The sequence below is a fragment of the Sphaeramia orbicularis genome, chromosome 19, assembly GCF_902148855.1.
Source record: "Sphaeramia orbicularis chromosome 19, fSphaOr1.1, whole genome shotgun sequence".
NCBI lineage: Eukaryota > Metazoa > Chordata > Actinopteri > Kurtiformes > Apogonidae > Sphaeramia > Sphaeramia orbicularis.
This window is the reverse complement of record NC_043975.1, coordinates 44,143,282-44,160,056: the sequence shown is the minus strand read 5'-3', so window position 1 is coordinate 44,160,056 and position 16,775 is coordinate 44,143,282. Positions and strand designations below refer to the sequence as shown.

At 41.8% G+C, this 16,775-nt stretch overlaps 1 protein-coding gene across 2 annotated transcripts in view; it reads left to right on the top strand.

Moving 5' to 3' along the window:
* trim8b (tripartite motif containing 8b) overlaps nt 1–11,179 on the top strand; it is a 32,640-nt gene extending 21,461 nt beyond the window's left edge. Inside the window, exons 4-7 of one of the 2 annotated variants that reach the window (XM_030121952.1) lie at nt 2,923–3,038; nt 3,156–3,878; nt 3,917–5,698; nt 6,737–11,179. In XM_030121952.1, coding sequence (XP_029977812.1) covers nt 2,923–3,038; nt 3,156–3,859 — 820 coding nt within the window. In that variant the 3' untranslated portion in view covers nt 3,860–3,878; nt 3,917–5,698; nt 6,737–11,179. Of the gene's footprint in view, nt 1–2,922; nt 3,039–3,155; nt 5,699–6,736 lie in introns of both variants that reach the window. The other variant, XM_030121953.1, reaches the window with a different exon arrangement.
* Nucleotides 11,180–16,775: the final 5,596 nt, after the last annotated feature.

Genomic DNA, 16,775 nt, shown 5'->3' with positions numbered 1-16,775 from the left:
TGGATCAGTGTTCAACCTTCAAATTGAATATGTGTCCCTCCTTGTAGATTCTACAGCTGATATGGTTGATGGATAAATATAGTGTGTTGAACAGATTTACACGAATAGAATCTCCAAGGTGGACCAGAATGTTCTTTTAGATTTGAAAAGTCCAACCGAATGATTGGACTGGATTTTCCACCATGATATTTAAGTGAGTTCAGGTCAGAGGTCATGTTTGGTCATTCTGTGGAGCTGGAGTTAAAAGGATTAAAGGCACTATTTCACTATTATATGAATGAGTGATATAGAGGTGGATCCGACTGGGCGATATGAATGCACAGACCCGGTCCAAGCGCACCTCCATCTCATACATCTCTCTCTCTCTCTCACTCTCTCTCTCTCTCATTCTCCCATTGTGACATTCAGAGTGATTTGATCTGGAAAATGGTCAAACCAGCTCCACTATCACCTGTCCAACCATTTTTTTTCCCACTCAAAAAACAACTCAGGAATCAATAGGAGAATTGATAAGGAATTGGATTGATAAGCAGAATCGACAGTCACATAGATATTAATAAAATTGTATCAATTCAGACCCCTGGTGTAGATATCTGTTATATCCATGAGGTTCCATCTTTAATGCACATTTGTATATTTGATAATTACATGTTAATATTTTAATGTTTCTACCAACAGAATGTGCATTGTGTGTTTTATTTTATTAGTTTTTTTTCTAAATACAACTTGATTAAATTATTTCAGTGTGTGTATAAATACTTTTGGAACATTTTGAACACATTTCAACAATACTGTGATAATAATCATAACTGTGATCATTTTGGTCACAATAATCGTGATATGAAATTTTCATATTGTTACATCTCTAACATACACACACATACACACATGTACAGACATACAAAAAAAATAAACACATTTTTGAAGATAACAGAATTAATTAAACAACCAAAACAAACAAACAGTAAATATCTGGTAGTACTCAGAAACCTTCTACATTTTAGACAGTGTATAAACCATCTCTTTATACCTCTTTTTTTTTTTTTTTTTACTTTATTTTTATTGTTTATTTTATGTACATTACAAAACAAGACAAACATAGGGGACATTTGGGATACATTGACTACAATAAACCTTGTGACTAACAATTGTTTTTAGTAGTGTGACGTTGAAATGAAAATTGTCCATTTCTTCCATTTATCATGACACTGTTCTTCTTCAGTCCTCAGTCTATGGGTCAGAATCTCCATTTCAAATATTCCAATCACAGTTTGTATCCAGTCGTTAGCCGTAGGTGGTTCTAATCTGCACTATTCTTTATACCTCTTTTTAAATCTGAAAATAAAATCCCCAAAGTGTCCCCTTTGTTTGAGACAGTCCTGACATGATCAGACCCCAGGATAAGGCAGCTGGCTCAAATAATAGGTTTTCTGCTGTGACTGTAGTCAGTAGTACCAAACATATGAAGCAAAAAAAAAAAAAAAAACATATTTCTGAAACAGCTTTGAGACTCAAACTTATAACATTATAGCTCATGCACACTGATGTTAGCATTTAATGGAAACGGTGGATTTACTTAAACATTTCTGCCCGTGTGTCTACACTTAGTTTTTTGTTGTACTAATGTAAAACTCATATCTTTAAGAATGAAACATGAAATGTAAAAAAAAAAACAGTCTGCTATTTATATTAGTTGTTCTGTACATATTTACATATTAGTTGCACATGATGTTGGTATTGACATGATATGGGGGGATATGATTAGAGGAAAAAGGTTAAAATGTGTTTTGTTTTTTTTTTTGTTTGTTTTTTGAGGAGTCCTAGTCCAGTTCTTGTCATTCTAAGGTTCTTCATTAGCAGGATAGAACTCAACTGTGTAATGGCTGCCAGCACAAACGACAAGGACAGCATTGCCTGTAATTCAGTGCCCATGTTGAATTAACAGCTGATGGTAGTTTTGGCTGATGTTTTAATTCTGAACTATAACAGCCTTAGCAGCATCTCCAAAAGTCTTGGCTTTAGTTGGTCTGAATATACTTTAAGTTACACATATTTATAAAAAAAAAAAAAAAAAAAAGGATTAGTGTGGACACAGTCACATTAAAATGCCCTGCACTATAACTACTAAACAACACACATATACAACAAATGAAAAAGTTCAACAAATATGAAAAAAATTGCTACATTCCCCCAAGGGGGAGGCAAGGGCTATTGTTTTTGGTTTGTTTATTTGTTTGTTTACACTTAAGCAGCAAAGCTGTTGAATTCATACCAAATTGGGTTTATAGAATGCCAGTGACCCAGAATAGATGTAATTACATTTTGAGAAAAGTAGGTCAAAGTTCAAATTTGTCATGAATTTTTAAATCTTTTTTTTCCTCCATTTACTTATAATGGGTGAAATTTCAAATGTCTATAAAAACATCAATTTTGTTTCAATTTACTTCAAACTTGGCACATATATAGAGGCAGTTCTTCTACATCACTCTGACATAATGCTAAGGTACATGTATTTTTTGTTCAAATTTTGGGTAAAAAAAAATTTTCAAACCCCCCCCCCCCCCCCCAATTCCCTAACATTGTGGTTCTCCACTGTTATAAAGGATCGGGGAAACCAGTCCATTAAAAGCCTCCGTAAATTCGTCATTTCTAATCATTTCAGTCTGAAAAAAAAATTGACTTGTTTTAATAAATGAATGCCATTGAGGAACAGATTAACATAGACATGATGATATCAGCTGGATCAATGCCAAAATAAGCTATAATAGGTGCGAGGGGCGGGGCTTGTTGTGCCTGGAACCACTTGTTTTGCAGTTTGTTTGTTTGTTTTTTTTCATATGCAGGTGGTCCTTCCAGGCAGATGTCTTATCTTGAATTGTGCATATCTAAATATTTGTGCATATCTCTTGGCATGTGTTGCAGGTCTCAGGCATGTGTGGGCAGCAGTCTCCCTCCTCACAAAGTGGGGAATCTAAACTCAAAGTTGTTCCTCTCTGAAATCTCCAAAAGAGAGAAGAGCTTGAGGAGAACGTTGGAGGGTAAGACCTCAGATACACCGACCAGCATTGAGTCCAGTATATGACCGCCATGAGTGTTTGAAGTGGCGTTATGCCCCCCTCGTTCACCCCTCTTCTCTTCTCTTTTCTTTCTCTCAGCTCCTCTCACCCCTCCCTCGATCTTCCTGCAGTCTGTTCCTGCGTATCCCAGTGGTCAGAGCTCCAGCACTGGAGCAGAGAAACGGAAACATTCCACTGCTTTCCCAGAAGGAAACGGGAGCGTCAGCAAAAATGCCGCGCCAGGTTTCAAAGACTCCTCCTCCTCCTCCTCATCATCTTCTTCCTCATCGTTAGCAAAGCAGCCCTACCTGGGCTCCAGCTCCGCCTCGGGAGAAGGTCAATCCTCCAATCAGCAGCCTCTCGGCCCCTGTGGCCCACCCCACATCAGCGAGAGCGGTGGTACAGGAAGCGGGAGCGGCTCTTTGACCAATCATCATTCGGGATCTGTGTTCGGCTCCTCGCACTTTCCCCCTGGAGGCAGCAGCTCCTCCCACTCCTCCCAGCAGGCCGTGCTGCCGCAGTACGGCGGCCGCAAGATCCTAGTGTGTACGATGGATAACTGCTATTGCTCTGGAGTTCCCTCTGTGTCGGGGCACCGTAGCCATCCTCCGTACCCCCGCTCAGGCTCTTTCCCATGGGTCAGTGCCCAAGACTACCCCCCTCCCCCGGGCCTGACCTCTGGGGGTCCGTCCATGCAGGGTTTGGCAGTGAGGGACTGGATAGACGCCTCACAGACACACAGACATGCAGATTTCTATGGGCTGTATGGACAGCCGTCAACAAAGCACTACGTCACCAGTTAACATAGTGTAGAACACACACACACACACACACACACACATACACACACACACACTTGGATATACAGGAAAATGTAGAAGTACCAGAGGGATTCTAGTCACCATTACTGCGTTGTCATCTACAATATTCACTCATTTGAATACAAACTGTTCTTATTGTCCACCATTCTCCTTCTGCCTTCGATGTAATGTTTCTCTACACAGACGTGTCTCGGTAACCAACATGAATGTCCTGTTCCCAGCTGCTCCAACAGCCAACATTGTCCTAAACCCAAAGCAAAATAAATAAGCACTTATTTAATGAGGAGTACCGGCCCCATTTGAGACCTGGGACTGCAGTAGGGTTTTGTCAATAGTCAATTTCTCTTTCTAATAATCTCATAGCTGTTTAGTTTAGCATGGTGAACCACATCCGACACCAGAGTTCACCAGGGGACCACCAATCCTGAAATTCTGGGTCAATATCTACTATTAAAACCTCAATTTGGCCGATGACACCCACTGCCAATACCACTGTTTTTTGTTTTACTTGTTTACATTGTCTTCATGTTGACTAAACTTGCATAAACTTGACTTAGCTATCATTTCACTTTCACAATTACTTATCAGAGACACACAACATGGACCACAAATAAAGGTGCTTTGACACCTATTTCTGTTCTGGACTTACAGACTTGTCAGTCTGCCTCCCCAGCCACAGTGCTGACCAAAAAAAAGGTCTTTGATTGAACCCATGGTGGTGGTCCAGATAACAGTGAACCCTGGATTTCTTCATTTGTACCATGAAATCACAGGAAGTTAATTATAGTTACTATAATGAAAACAAACAACGTGGCAGTTGAACAACTTACTGACATCTGATACCGATAATAACAACAGAATGTATTAGTCTGCCACTAAAGTTGCAGCAGTGTGGTAAAAAACCTACATTTGGAACTTGGTTCAGAATTTAAAGGTACAGTGTGTAAGATTTTTAGTGTTCTTTCCAATAATCAATCTACTTATTGATTATAATTGAATAAAAAATAGTGCTCAATCAGTCAAAGAAAAACTATCTGATTACATTTAATCTTGAAAAACCCGTTTAAATACATAGTGTGGGTACTGCTTGCTGGTTGCCGCTATTATCAACGCCATTTTTTTTTTCCCTACATGAGCCGACAGAGGACAAAAGTCGATCATATGTAACTATTTTATTCAGGCATACACAACACAACATAAATTTAGGCACAGACGACATAAATTAGTCGCACAAAACAGTAAGTGATGTAGCCCATAAGCCTACTTGCATAGCCTATAGCCAATACGCATGTGGAACAAGTACAAAGAAATAGTAAGACGTTATTCTACAAACCTCTACCCTTTCCCCATAAGTCAAAGATTCTGTAAAATTCGGTATTGTGGAAGATTCTGGAGTCCTGCTTCTCCCTCGACCCCTACCCCTGCTTCTGCCTCTTCCTCTGGTCGTAGGAATCCGCTCACTCTAATTAAAAAAAAATAAAAAAAACTCTAAATACAAACAAACACTGAATCCCTAAAAGGACATAACTTTAGAAATTTTATTTGTACCGCTTTAATGACAGCAAACTGAACGACCATCAGCAAAAACGGTCAAACTAGAATAACCAAAATCATGTTCTTTTAAGATATCCACGTGACAAATATCTTAAATCTTTTCACGTTCAATTCATGATTGTTTTTGTTTTTCTACACGTACCTCATTGATCCATGGATGTGATAACAGAGAAGTTGAGGTGCTCAACATTTGAGCAGGTTGTGGAAACGAAGTATTCGAAAATCACAAAAGATACAGCCAACACTTTTTGTCCCAAAGTGCCAGCTGTTACGTAAGCACTAGAGCGGCACAATATTGGAAAAAACTGACTGCGATTTTTTAAAAACTCTGCAATAAATATTGCAATATGAAAAACTACTCAGGAGGATATCATATCTGTGTGGCACCAACGTAAATGGTCAAACTAGTTTCCTCTCGTTGTGTTGACACAGAACACGAGTTTCAGTTTCATCCTTCGTGTAGCTGAAATAATTTCAGATAACTGACGCTGCTTTTCTTTTTTGCACTTATGCCACGTTTCCACTACGTGGAACCGGCTCGACTTGGCTCAGCTCGACTCGACTCGGGTCCCAGGTCCTATTCTTGGAGACCGTTTCCGTTAGAGGATACTACCGACTTTAAAGAACCTGGACGTCACAGCGATGTGGCGCGTTACTTCCGTGTCATCTGCTCAGAGAGTTGCTGATACATTCGCTCATTGCATGTTGTCTCGTCAAGCTCATGCTGAATTTTTACGCCTGAACTTCCTCAACAAACCATGGTGTAGTTTTTTGGGCTGTCATCATGTGGATTAACCTACTGCTATATTTACTGTCAACTTCTGCATCTGTTTTTTGTAAAACGGCGGGTCACAGAGACAGCTCTGACCAATCAGTGGTCTGCAGTGTTTACTTGTCACATTTTAGTATCTGTTCCCCAGTCTTGGAACCTCAGCGGAGGTGATACCAAAAAACTAGTACCGGGTACCAGATTCCAGGTCCTTTTTTGTAATGGAAACGCAAAAAGGCCGAGTCGAGCCGATACCACATTGTGGAAACGCGGCATAAGTCTTCGTTTTCGGTGATTTTCTCTTGTTCGTTGCTCATTTTTCAATATTGTTACCAGCAACTCACTCCAAACTGATTAAGAACGTTTATGATTGGTGGATGGCTGTGTGCAGTGTGTGTCAGGTACCCAGGATGAACTTAGAAGAGAACATGTTGACTTCATTTGCCTCCTACATCGCAGGACCTGCAATGGGACTATTATGCACACATACATTGCGACGACGATGTTCAAACGATATATTGTGCAGCTCTAGTAAGCGCAACACCTAACAGAGAAATCGCACTGTCTTTGCATTGATTCAAGTATTTGCTACCACCGATGGTAGGGGAGTTACACACTGTACCTTTAAGGGATGAAACTGCCCTTAAGCAACGACTGAGGAACATATTGAACTGGAATTAGGCTGTATTCAATCAGACAGGTAAACGGCAGATAGTAAATCCCTAAACAGCTGTTGGCTCGATAACATTAGTGGATGGACTTGCGAAGCTGCAGTAGTTCTCTGAATAAACTGACCCCAAAACAGTGTGACATTCTTCTGAACTCCAGTGTAGGTTCCTCTAGCGGACAATCTAATGTAGGAAAACATTCAGTTGATGTCACAAAACCAACATGTACAGGACGCTCCAACAGCATTTAGTACAGATATGTTGTAACCATTAAAAACTGGATCAAGGTTAATGGAGGGAAGGTCCAGAAGTTCTCAGACAAATGTAATAAGTTTATTCATCAAAAAAGCTCAGTTATTATTTTTTTTTATGAAAGCTCCATTAGTGTCAAGACATTTTTACAATCTATGTTTCCATTGGTAGATTCTACAAAGAAGGAATCTTTGACATTTGTCGGAGAACTTTTTGGACTTTCAGAGGGTCCGTAGTTACCGTGGAAACACCATCATCTTCTGCAACATTGATTCAACAGTTGGATCAATGACAGTGGACGGACACACTAGTTTTATATTCAGTTAATATATTTTGTTGAAAAAGTCACTTTTTCCTCCTCGTCTGATTTAATCTAATAACCTGTGACTTTACTTACGAACATCTACATGATCAGTGAATTAAATACAGGAAAATACATGATTTACACTGAAAAATGCTAAATGCTGTGGATAATATTACAACAAATGATGATAAATTACTTGGGAAAGACCAAAAAATCATTTGGAAGTTGTGACAAAAATAGTTGTGGGTTAAGGTCCCACCCAAAGATCACCCAGGTCTGACCCTCCTTAGCTACTGAAATTGGCTGCGTTTAGAGCGGTACGGCTGTAATTGTGTAAATGGAAGAAACTAAAAAGAGGAGTGTTGGATTGTAGTTACTGTCTCTGGCTGGTGAGCAGGTCGCAGGAAACAGTCAAACCAAAGATGGTGGTCAGGGCTTCCAGAAAACACCTGGACGATCCAAAATGTACTGGAGGTGGACAGTGTGCAGATGTGTGTGATGTCATTCAGTCTGTGGAACCGTTTAATCCTCTACCGAGTCATTGTTGACGTAGACAACTGTTAAATCTCACGTTCTCAGATACAGATTCACCTGTTGAGGTGCGCGGACAAAATACAAACTCCACACACAGATGATCTGTGAGCGGACGGTGGTGAACACTTCGCATTCAGCAACGCTAATGAAATGAAAGTGAAGTGGTTCTGGCCTGGAAAATGTGTTATCGAATGTTAGTAACCCTTTCAAAACAGAGTTAAAAGGATATGGAAAGTGATGTAGGCCATGTCCACACGAAACCACATCTTTTCCTATCCCATCTTTTTTTTTTTTTTTTTTTTTTCCCAAAAGTGCTCGTCATGTCGGGAAATATCTGCGTCCACATGAAACCACTGAAAACAATTGAGTACAAATGTAGGTGGCGTTGTAATGCTCTCACAAAAAATAAAGAAGAAGAACATGTGGAGCATGTGCAGAAAGCTTGTGCACTGTAAACAAACCATAGATTACCCAACAACAACAACATCTCTGCACTAGATCCAAGAGCATGTAGTGAATATTGTTGCCATTATCGTTTGTTGCTCATTGAAATTAAAGTCTAGATGAAGACTTTGATTCCATGTTTCCAATCAGCTCAAAAACTGTTGTAGCAGGAGCACTACTGTTGTCCACCCTTTGTGGTGGTGTTGTGAAGTGGCGTCCTTCTTCCGGGATGAAAGGTTAGAGAGGTGGGGCTATGACATCATCGTTTTAGAAAAGTTGTGGTTTGTTCGTTCAGATTAAGATGTGAAACCAACATATTCAAATGTATCCACTGTGGGAGCCAGTTTCAGAAAGTTTCAGTGACTAAAAACATTGTTTTCGTGTGGACAAAAGACCTATCCGATACAAAACTTTTGCAGATACGACCGAAACCATCTTCATGTGGACAGGAACTTAGCCCACGTATCCCCGTAAATCAGTAAAACGTGGTACACCAGGTTGTCTGCGCAGAAAATGAGACCAAATTCTTCCTATTCGTGAAAGAATCATCATGAATGGAACTACTTCTGGGTCAAAAGACGATATTCCAAATCTCTCTTGACGGGACATTTTAGAGACAATTTGACAGATTAGTGTTGCTAAATGACCCACGTTTTTACTTTTGAATTAATTTTTGCTTTAGTTGGACCATGAAAGATTATCCAAAACAAGCAGCTACTTTATGTTGTTGTGAAGTGGCGTCTTGCTTCCGGAGTGAAAGGTTAGAGAGGCGGAGCTATGACATCATCATTTTAGAAAAGTTGCGGTTTGGTAGTTCAGATTAAGATGCAAAACCAGCATATTCAAACGTATCAACTCTGGGACCCGATTTCAGGAAGTTGCGGTTTCAGTGACTGGAAACACCGGTTTCATGTGGACAAAAGACTTATCCGATACAAAACTTTTACAGGTACAACCGAAACCGTCTTCGTATGGACAGGACCTGAGCTAACGTATCCCCGTAAATCAGTGAAACGTGGTACACCAGGTTGTCTACACAGAGAACAAGACCAAATTCTCCCTGTTCGTGAAAGAACCATCATGAATGGAACTACTTCTGGGTCAAAAGACGATATTCCAAATCTCTCTGACGGGACATTTTAGAAACAGTTTGACAGATTAGTGTTACTAAATGACCCACGTTTTTACTTTTAAATTATTTTTTACTTTAGTTGGACCGTGAAAGATTATCCAAAACAAGCAGCTACTTTATATTGAAATAAATGTTGGAATGGTGATCAATCAAAGTTCGCCCTGTTGAACAGTGCATTACTGTGTTTGGACCGTTCTGGACCTGCCGTGCGAGTTGTAACCGACAGCGCCACCTTCTGATGACATCACACAGCGTGGACACAAACTTTTGTAATTCACATTTTCTCAACTTTTTTATTTTATGGTCACTTTTGCTACAAATTTGACATTTTCCACTAACGACCTCAGCTTTTCCAGCGCAGTAATGGTGTCTGTTAGCCGTGGATCGCTGGATTTGCCGATAGAGATGAGACACCAAATAGCACACATGTACCGACTCCAAGAAGTGGAAGAAACACACCAGTACACTCTGATTCTGCTGTTAGTACCACACACTCATCCAAGTATAAGGATTAGAACTACCGTACACACATCTTCGGGGGCAGGGTTAATCTTGGTCTTTTCTTTTCTTAATTTCCTTTCCTTCCTCGTTTGTTTGTATTTTCTTTGCGCTCAGTGTTTCATGTAGTGTATTTAAATGCATATATAGCGACTCAGCATTTAACACATTCAGACGAGTCGGACACAAACACTGGGGCTGAGGAGGAGCCGACGGGACCTATGTGGTGTTTATGTACAGACAGGAGGAACTCAAACGTCACATCTGGGGGAGGGGAGCCGAGCGGCAACCATCTTCCAACTGTCGGTGTCGGATGTTTCCTCGGCGTACGCCCCTTCTAGTCTTACTGAGGTTGAATGCCTTACGTTATTAGCCTCATATTTTCAAGTTCTTTTACTAGGTCCTTCAAAGCAGACTCTGGTGGTCCCTATCTGTCCTTCGATTTCTTTTGTCATGACGCTTCCTTCCTTTCTTCGCTGGATGGCTTGAACACAAACGCTCTTCCATGTTCCCGGTTTTTGAGGAACACCCATAACGCGGACCGCCTTGTTCTGCCCAAGGGACAACATCAGAGCTGAGCGTCTGATCCCGGCTTCTGGGATTTTTCTTTTTTTTTTTTTTTTTTTCTTTTTTTTTTGTTGTTGTTGTCCCCTTCCAGGAGCAGGAATCCCAATCCCCCACTTCCTGCTGCCGAGGCTTCCCACCGGACAGAAACAGAAAGGCCCATTCTGGCAGGACACTGTTTTCCATTGGACTTTGTCTTATTATTTGGTCCATGTGTAGGATTCACACGTCTCTGGACGGACAGAAACCAATCAAGCATCTGGAGGATCTGACGATGCTGTAATTGTACTTCCTGCAGGGCAAAGATGTCACTTCCTCTCACTAAGCACACAAGCTCTTCTTGGCTTCCTGTTTGCAGCTGTAAGCATGCAGGGAAGAGTTTTTTTAAGCACTCAAAAGCAGAACAATGGAGTTAAAAAAAAAAAAACAAAACTGTATGCAGTTTTAAAACAGTGTGACGACGAATGGGGTGGGAGGAGTTTTTTTTGTTTTTGTTTTTCATGAACTTTTTGTAAAAGACTGGACTGCTAGTTGTGAGCAACGGTCATCATCCGAAAGAAGCTATTACAACAATTGACAGGAGGAAAAAAAAACAACATAAAAGTATCTTTTTTTGTAAATATTTTGTGAAATGGAAAAATTACAGACGTGATTTGGAGGAGGGTCCAAATAAACAAATTTAAAAAGCTCCATTGGCTCAATTCTTCTCACACACACTCACACACACACACACACACACACACTGCATAATCTCAGCCTCTTTTTTTGTTTGTTTTTTTTTTTGTTTTATGCATCCGTTTCTGAACAGTCTTGTGCTTCAGGGGTCCCACGGGGTCTTAAAACTCTTAAATTTAACTTGTACAAACCTGTGAATCCTGTGTACACTGGACTGGATCTGCTGATACTTGGAAACAGGGTCTGACTTCTGCTGCTTTTGAAACTGACTTACGGTTGTGAAGATTTTCTCAGTTTTTGTGATTCTAATTAGTATAAATGTAAAGAACGATGTAGGAGAGGAGTAACGCTGTGTTAGAGACAATAAGGCCCAGTACCAGTTCACCCCTTGGCCCTCCCCCTTACTGCTTCCCCTTTGCCCTCCCCCTTACCCCTACCCCTTGGACCTCCCTCTTCCCTACCCCTTGTCCCTACCCCTTTGCCCTCCCCCTTATCCCTACCCCTTGGCCCTCCCCTTTACCCCACCCCTTGGCCCTCCCCCTTACCTCCACCCCATGGCCCTCCCCTTTACCCCACCCCTTGGCCCTCCCCCTTACCTCCACCCCATGGCCCTCCCCTTTACCCCACCCCTTGGCCCTCCCCCTTACTCCTACCCCTTGGCCCTTCCCCTTACCCCTATCCCTTGGCCCTCCCCCTTACCCCTACCTCTTGGACCTCCCTCTTCCCCCACCCCTTATCCGTACCCCTTGGCCCCCCCCCTTACCCCACCCCTTGGCCCTCCCCCTTACCCCTACCCCTTGGCCCTCTCCCTTACCCCCACCCCTTGGCCCTCCCCTTTACCCCACCTCTTGGCCCTCCCCCTTACCCCTCCCCTTTACCCCACCCCTTGGCCCTCCCTTTTACCCCTCCACCTTGGCCCTTACACTTGCCCCTCCCCCTTTAAACCCAGTTCTAAGGGGTAGTGGTGTACTCATTCCTCTCTGAAATGGTCCAACCCTTCCAGACCTGTTCCGTCATCATCAGTCACTGATGTCACTATAAACAGATGTTCTAACTTTGTTTGGGACAGAATTCTCCATGTGGTCAGCAGCTGGAACCGTCTCTGTTCCATGGACTTTGGGTGTCTATCAACCACAAACCGCAGAAATGCGATCTATAACACATTGAAACGACATTAAACGGATGATCAAATTCAGTTTTTTACAAAGTAAATCCGTACATTTGTGTGTTTCTGTCGTCACTGCTGCTCTTTCAATCAATCCAGTTTTATTTATATAGTGCTAAATCATAATAAAAGTTATCTCATGACACTTTACATATGGAGACTCTGAAGCCAATTTACAGAAACCAACAGAGTCCAACAGGAGTAAACACTAGTGACAGTGGAAGGAAACAGTACCTTTAACAGCAGAAACCTGGAGCAGACCCCGCCTCCTGGAGGATGGACAAGTGACAGGAACAGTTAAAGGGTTAAAGAGAGAGAGTAAAGGAGGAGAAAAAGAGAGTGGGGGGGGCTGCTGTGTTTACCTCCATCTTGTCGATAATTTGAACAGAATTATGGGAGATTTCTCTGACCCCTGTGTTTGTAGTGTGGTCCTGGAAAATCTCCATTTACAGTGATGAAAGTGTTCCGGTTTTTGCCAGAAATCCTTTTTTTTTTTTTCCGAAAACTGAGTATATGTTCCGGTAAATTAAACATGTCTGGATCATTTCCGAAAAGTGTAAATTATGTTTATCTGGGTCCGTCTCATGGGCGCGGCCATATTGCTTTCTTCTCCATTCATCTCTACCACTGAGATGCTCGTTTACAACACAGAACTTGTATTGATGGCTCTGATTGGTCCGTTGATGACACGTGGTGTGTTTCGCATCTCTGGAGACAAGATGGCGGATTCGCTTTGAGTATTTTACCGCCAATGTATTTCATCTAAATATTCTGTGAAATCATGTCAGAATTCATTGTCCTTCAGCGTGGGGACAAACTGAAGTGTGAGGCAGGAATCAAACATAAGTTCAAGTGGTCCTGGCTCCAGGAAACTGATAGAAATGGGGATTTTCTGTCGGAGTACGTCCGGAAGACAAGCAAACCAGGTTTTGTTACTCATTGAAGTCATTCAGTAGATTGTAGTATTTCACCACCCTGCCGTGCTGTGTACAGCCGTACGTTATTTCTTTGTCTTCTGTATTGTGTAATTAATATGGTGAATTAATATATTAAATGTCTGAGTCCACCACAGATAATGTAGAATAAGGAAACAGTTTGCATAAATGGCAATATTTCACAGAAGCCTTCTTAGAAACATTGTTTTCTCATTATCATCTTCTTGTATGTGAATATGACCCCCTTTGTCAAAGGGACATTTGATAAAATGTTGACCACATTACTGTGTGAAATGTATTTTTTCATTAATTTTGAACCTTAATGCTTTACAGTTTTTTGCTCCCAAAGTGCACCAGAATGCACCTAAGAGCATGCAGAATGAAATGCTCAGAAAAGTTTAAGTTTTTTTTTCTTTCCTCACTTTCATCACTGCATTTGGAGGGTCAAACAGCCCTCCCCCTTAGCCCCCTCTGGGACACCCCTACCCCTTCAAGTGAATGTGCAAAATGGAGGGGGAGGGGCCAAGGGGTGAATTGGGATTGGGCCTAAGTGAGAATAAAAGCACCTTAAATTTGTTTAAAACTACAAATGAACTATACTCTGTTTATCCTTCATTTTTGTAAATGTCCTAATTCCACCTGTCCTTTTATCTGGGCTTTGGGACCGAGTAAAGCAGGGCTGTCAAACGCATTTTCGTTCGGGGGCCACATTCAGCTAAATTTGATCTGAAATGGGCCGAACCAGTAAAATAATAACATAATACACTCAAGGAAAAAAGAAATGCACCACTTTCATTTTCTCGATTTTTTCAGAAATATGACAGTTATTGCAAAATTGCAAACTCCAATGAGTTCAGTTCAGTTCTGAGTCCAAGTGAAATGATTGTTTTCCTGGTTCCGGTTGATTGATTTTGATTAGCAGTAAGAACTGTATTTGTGTATTCCTCACCCATGTCTGCTCATGAGTGAAACTCACAGATGAATTGGACCTCTCCTCATTTGTGCACAACCATTCCCTATAAAAAGACACCAAAATGGAGCAAAAACACATTTGTCCACAATGACACCACTACTGCAACTGGAGAGAGATGGGGATGAGGATGAACACAGCTACATCAGTGTGTGTGTGTGTGTGTGTGTGTGTGTGTTTCCATCAGTGTGTGTTCACATCAGTGTGTGTGTGTGTGTGTGTGTTTCCATCAGTGTGTGTTTCAGTTGTCCTGTTCCTTCTTTCCTCAGATGCAGCTCTTTCTAATCCCAGACCACACAGGTAACACACAGTCTGTCCTGTAGGAGACACTATGTGTTATTGATGAAATCAGAGCGGCAGCTATTTTTGTTATTATTACCCACACACACGCACACACACCAAAAGGGGAGGGGAGGCCTATTGCTTTTGCTTTGTTTTGTTTGTTTGTTTGTTTACACTTTAGCAGTAAAACTATTGGTTCAATTCAGACCTAATTGTGTTTGTATTTTACCAGTGACCCAGAACAGATGTGATTACATTTTGGGAAAAGTAGGTCAAAGTTCACATTTTTTATGAATTTTTTAAAATCTTTTTTTCTTCCATTTACATATATTGGGAGAAATTTCAAATGTTTCCATTTACTTCAAACTTGCCACATATATAGAGGTAATAGATATGACATCAGCACACACAGACATGATGACATCAGCTGGGTCAATGACAAAATAAGATACAATAGGTGTGAGGGGCGGGGCTTGTGCCTGGAACCACTTGTTTTTAATCAATTCAAGTCAATATTTTTTCTATTTTTCCTTTTACTTTTATACTTCTTGTGGTTGTTTCTGGTTCTGGAATAAAGGACATGTTATTTGTCATTTTCACACATGTCTGTTTCACATGTTTACTTTTTTTTCACCTATTCAAAAAATTGTTTGATCAAATCACAGAAAATAATCAGCTGACTAATGGATAACAAAAATAACACTGGTCTACAGTTTTTAATAAATGATCTACCTCAGATTAAAAGTGTTAAATGCTCATATTTTAATCAGATTAATTGTTAAACTAATGACCAAAGTGCTTGTTTGCTGCTGTTTTCCAGGTGTATGATGGTGTGTTCGAACACGTACATGTTGGTTTGTGTCCATTTATCCAACAGATGTCTAAATGTTCCAGTGTTTACTGGAAAGTTTTGTTTGTTTTGTTGTTTTTACAGTGTTTGCAGTAGATCTGGTCGATCTGACACTAATATTCCTTTGGACTTAAACCCATTCTATCATTAATTCTACAGTTTCACATTTGGAGCCCAGACTGGATCTGGGAAACCAACCAACCAGCATTTAGGACTGGATTAGACCAGTAGGACCACCTGACCTGTAGACCAGTGGAACCACCTGACCTGTAGACCAGTGGAGCCACCTGACCTGTAGACCAGTGGAACCATGTGACCTGTAGACCAGTGGAACCACCTGACCTGTAGACCAGTGGAACCATGTGACCTGTAGACCAGTGGAACCATGTGACCTGTAGACCAGTGGAACCACCTGACCTGTAGACCAGTGGAACCACCTGACTTGTAGACCAGTGGAACCACCTGACCTGTAGACCAGTGGAACCACCTGACCTGTAGACCAGTGTTGTACTGTAGATAACTGCAGCACTAGTCGAAGGCCTCTTCTCACTCCTCTCTGTCCTCTGTTCCTCCACTGCTTCCTCCTCTGTTTCGTTCTCTGGTTCATCCTAATTTTTGTCCCCTGGTTTGTCCTCTGGTTGGTCCTCTGTTTCATCCTCTGTTTTGTCTTCTGGTTCCTCCACTGCTTTCTCCTCTGGTTCGTCCCCTGGTTAGTTCCCTGGTTCATCCCCTGGTTTCTCCTCTCGTTCTTCTCCTGGTTGGTCCTCTGTTTCGTCCTCTCGTTGGTCCTCTCGTTGGTCCTCTGGTCCCTCCCCTGGTTCCTCCTTTGGTTCCTCCTCTGGTTCCTCCCCTGGTTTCTCCTCCGGTTCCCCCTCTGGTTCCTTCCCTGGTTCCTCCTCCGGTTCGTCCTCTGGTTCCTCACTTGGTTCCTCCCCTGGTCCCTCCTCTGGTCCCTCCTCTGGTCCCTCCCCTGGTTCCTCCTCTGGTTCCTCCTCTGGTTCCTCCCCTGGTTTCTCCTCTGGTCCCTCCTCTGGTCCCTCCTCTGGTCCCTCCTCTGTCTTTCTGTCCTTCTGGTCTTTTTCAGATCCAGTCCAGAGTCGTGGGGTTGAAGGTGCCTCATGAATGAATGAACTCCAGTCCTCTGTGTCTTCTATCGTCCTCCCTTGGACTCACATGGACTTTCTCACACTTGCACTCACAGCTGCTGAACAGCTGTTCAACCCACAGTGAGGGAGGTGGGAGGGTATGGGGGGGGGGGGGGTGTAATCCAGTCGCTGCCGTCTCAGATCTGAATCTCTAATG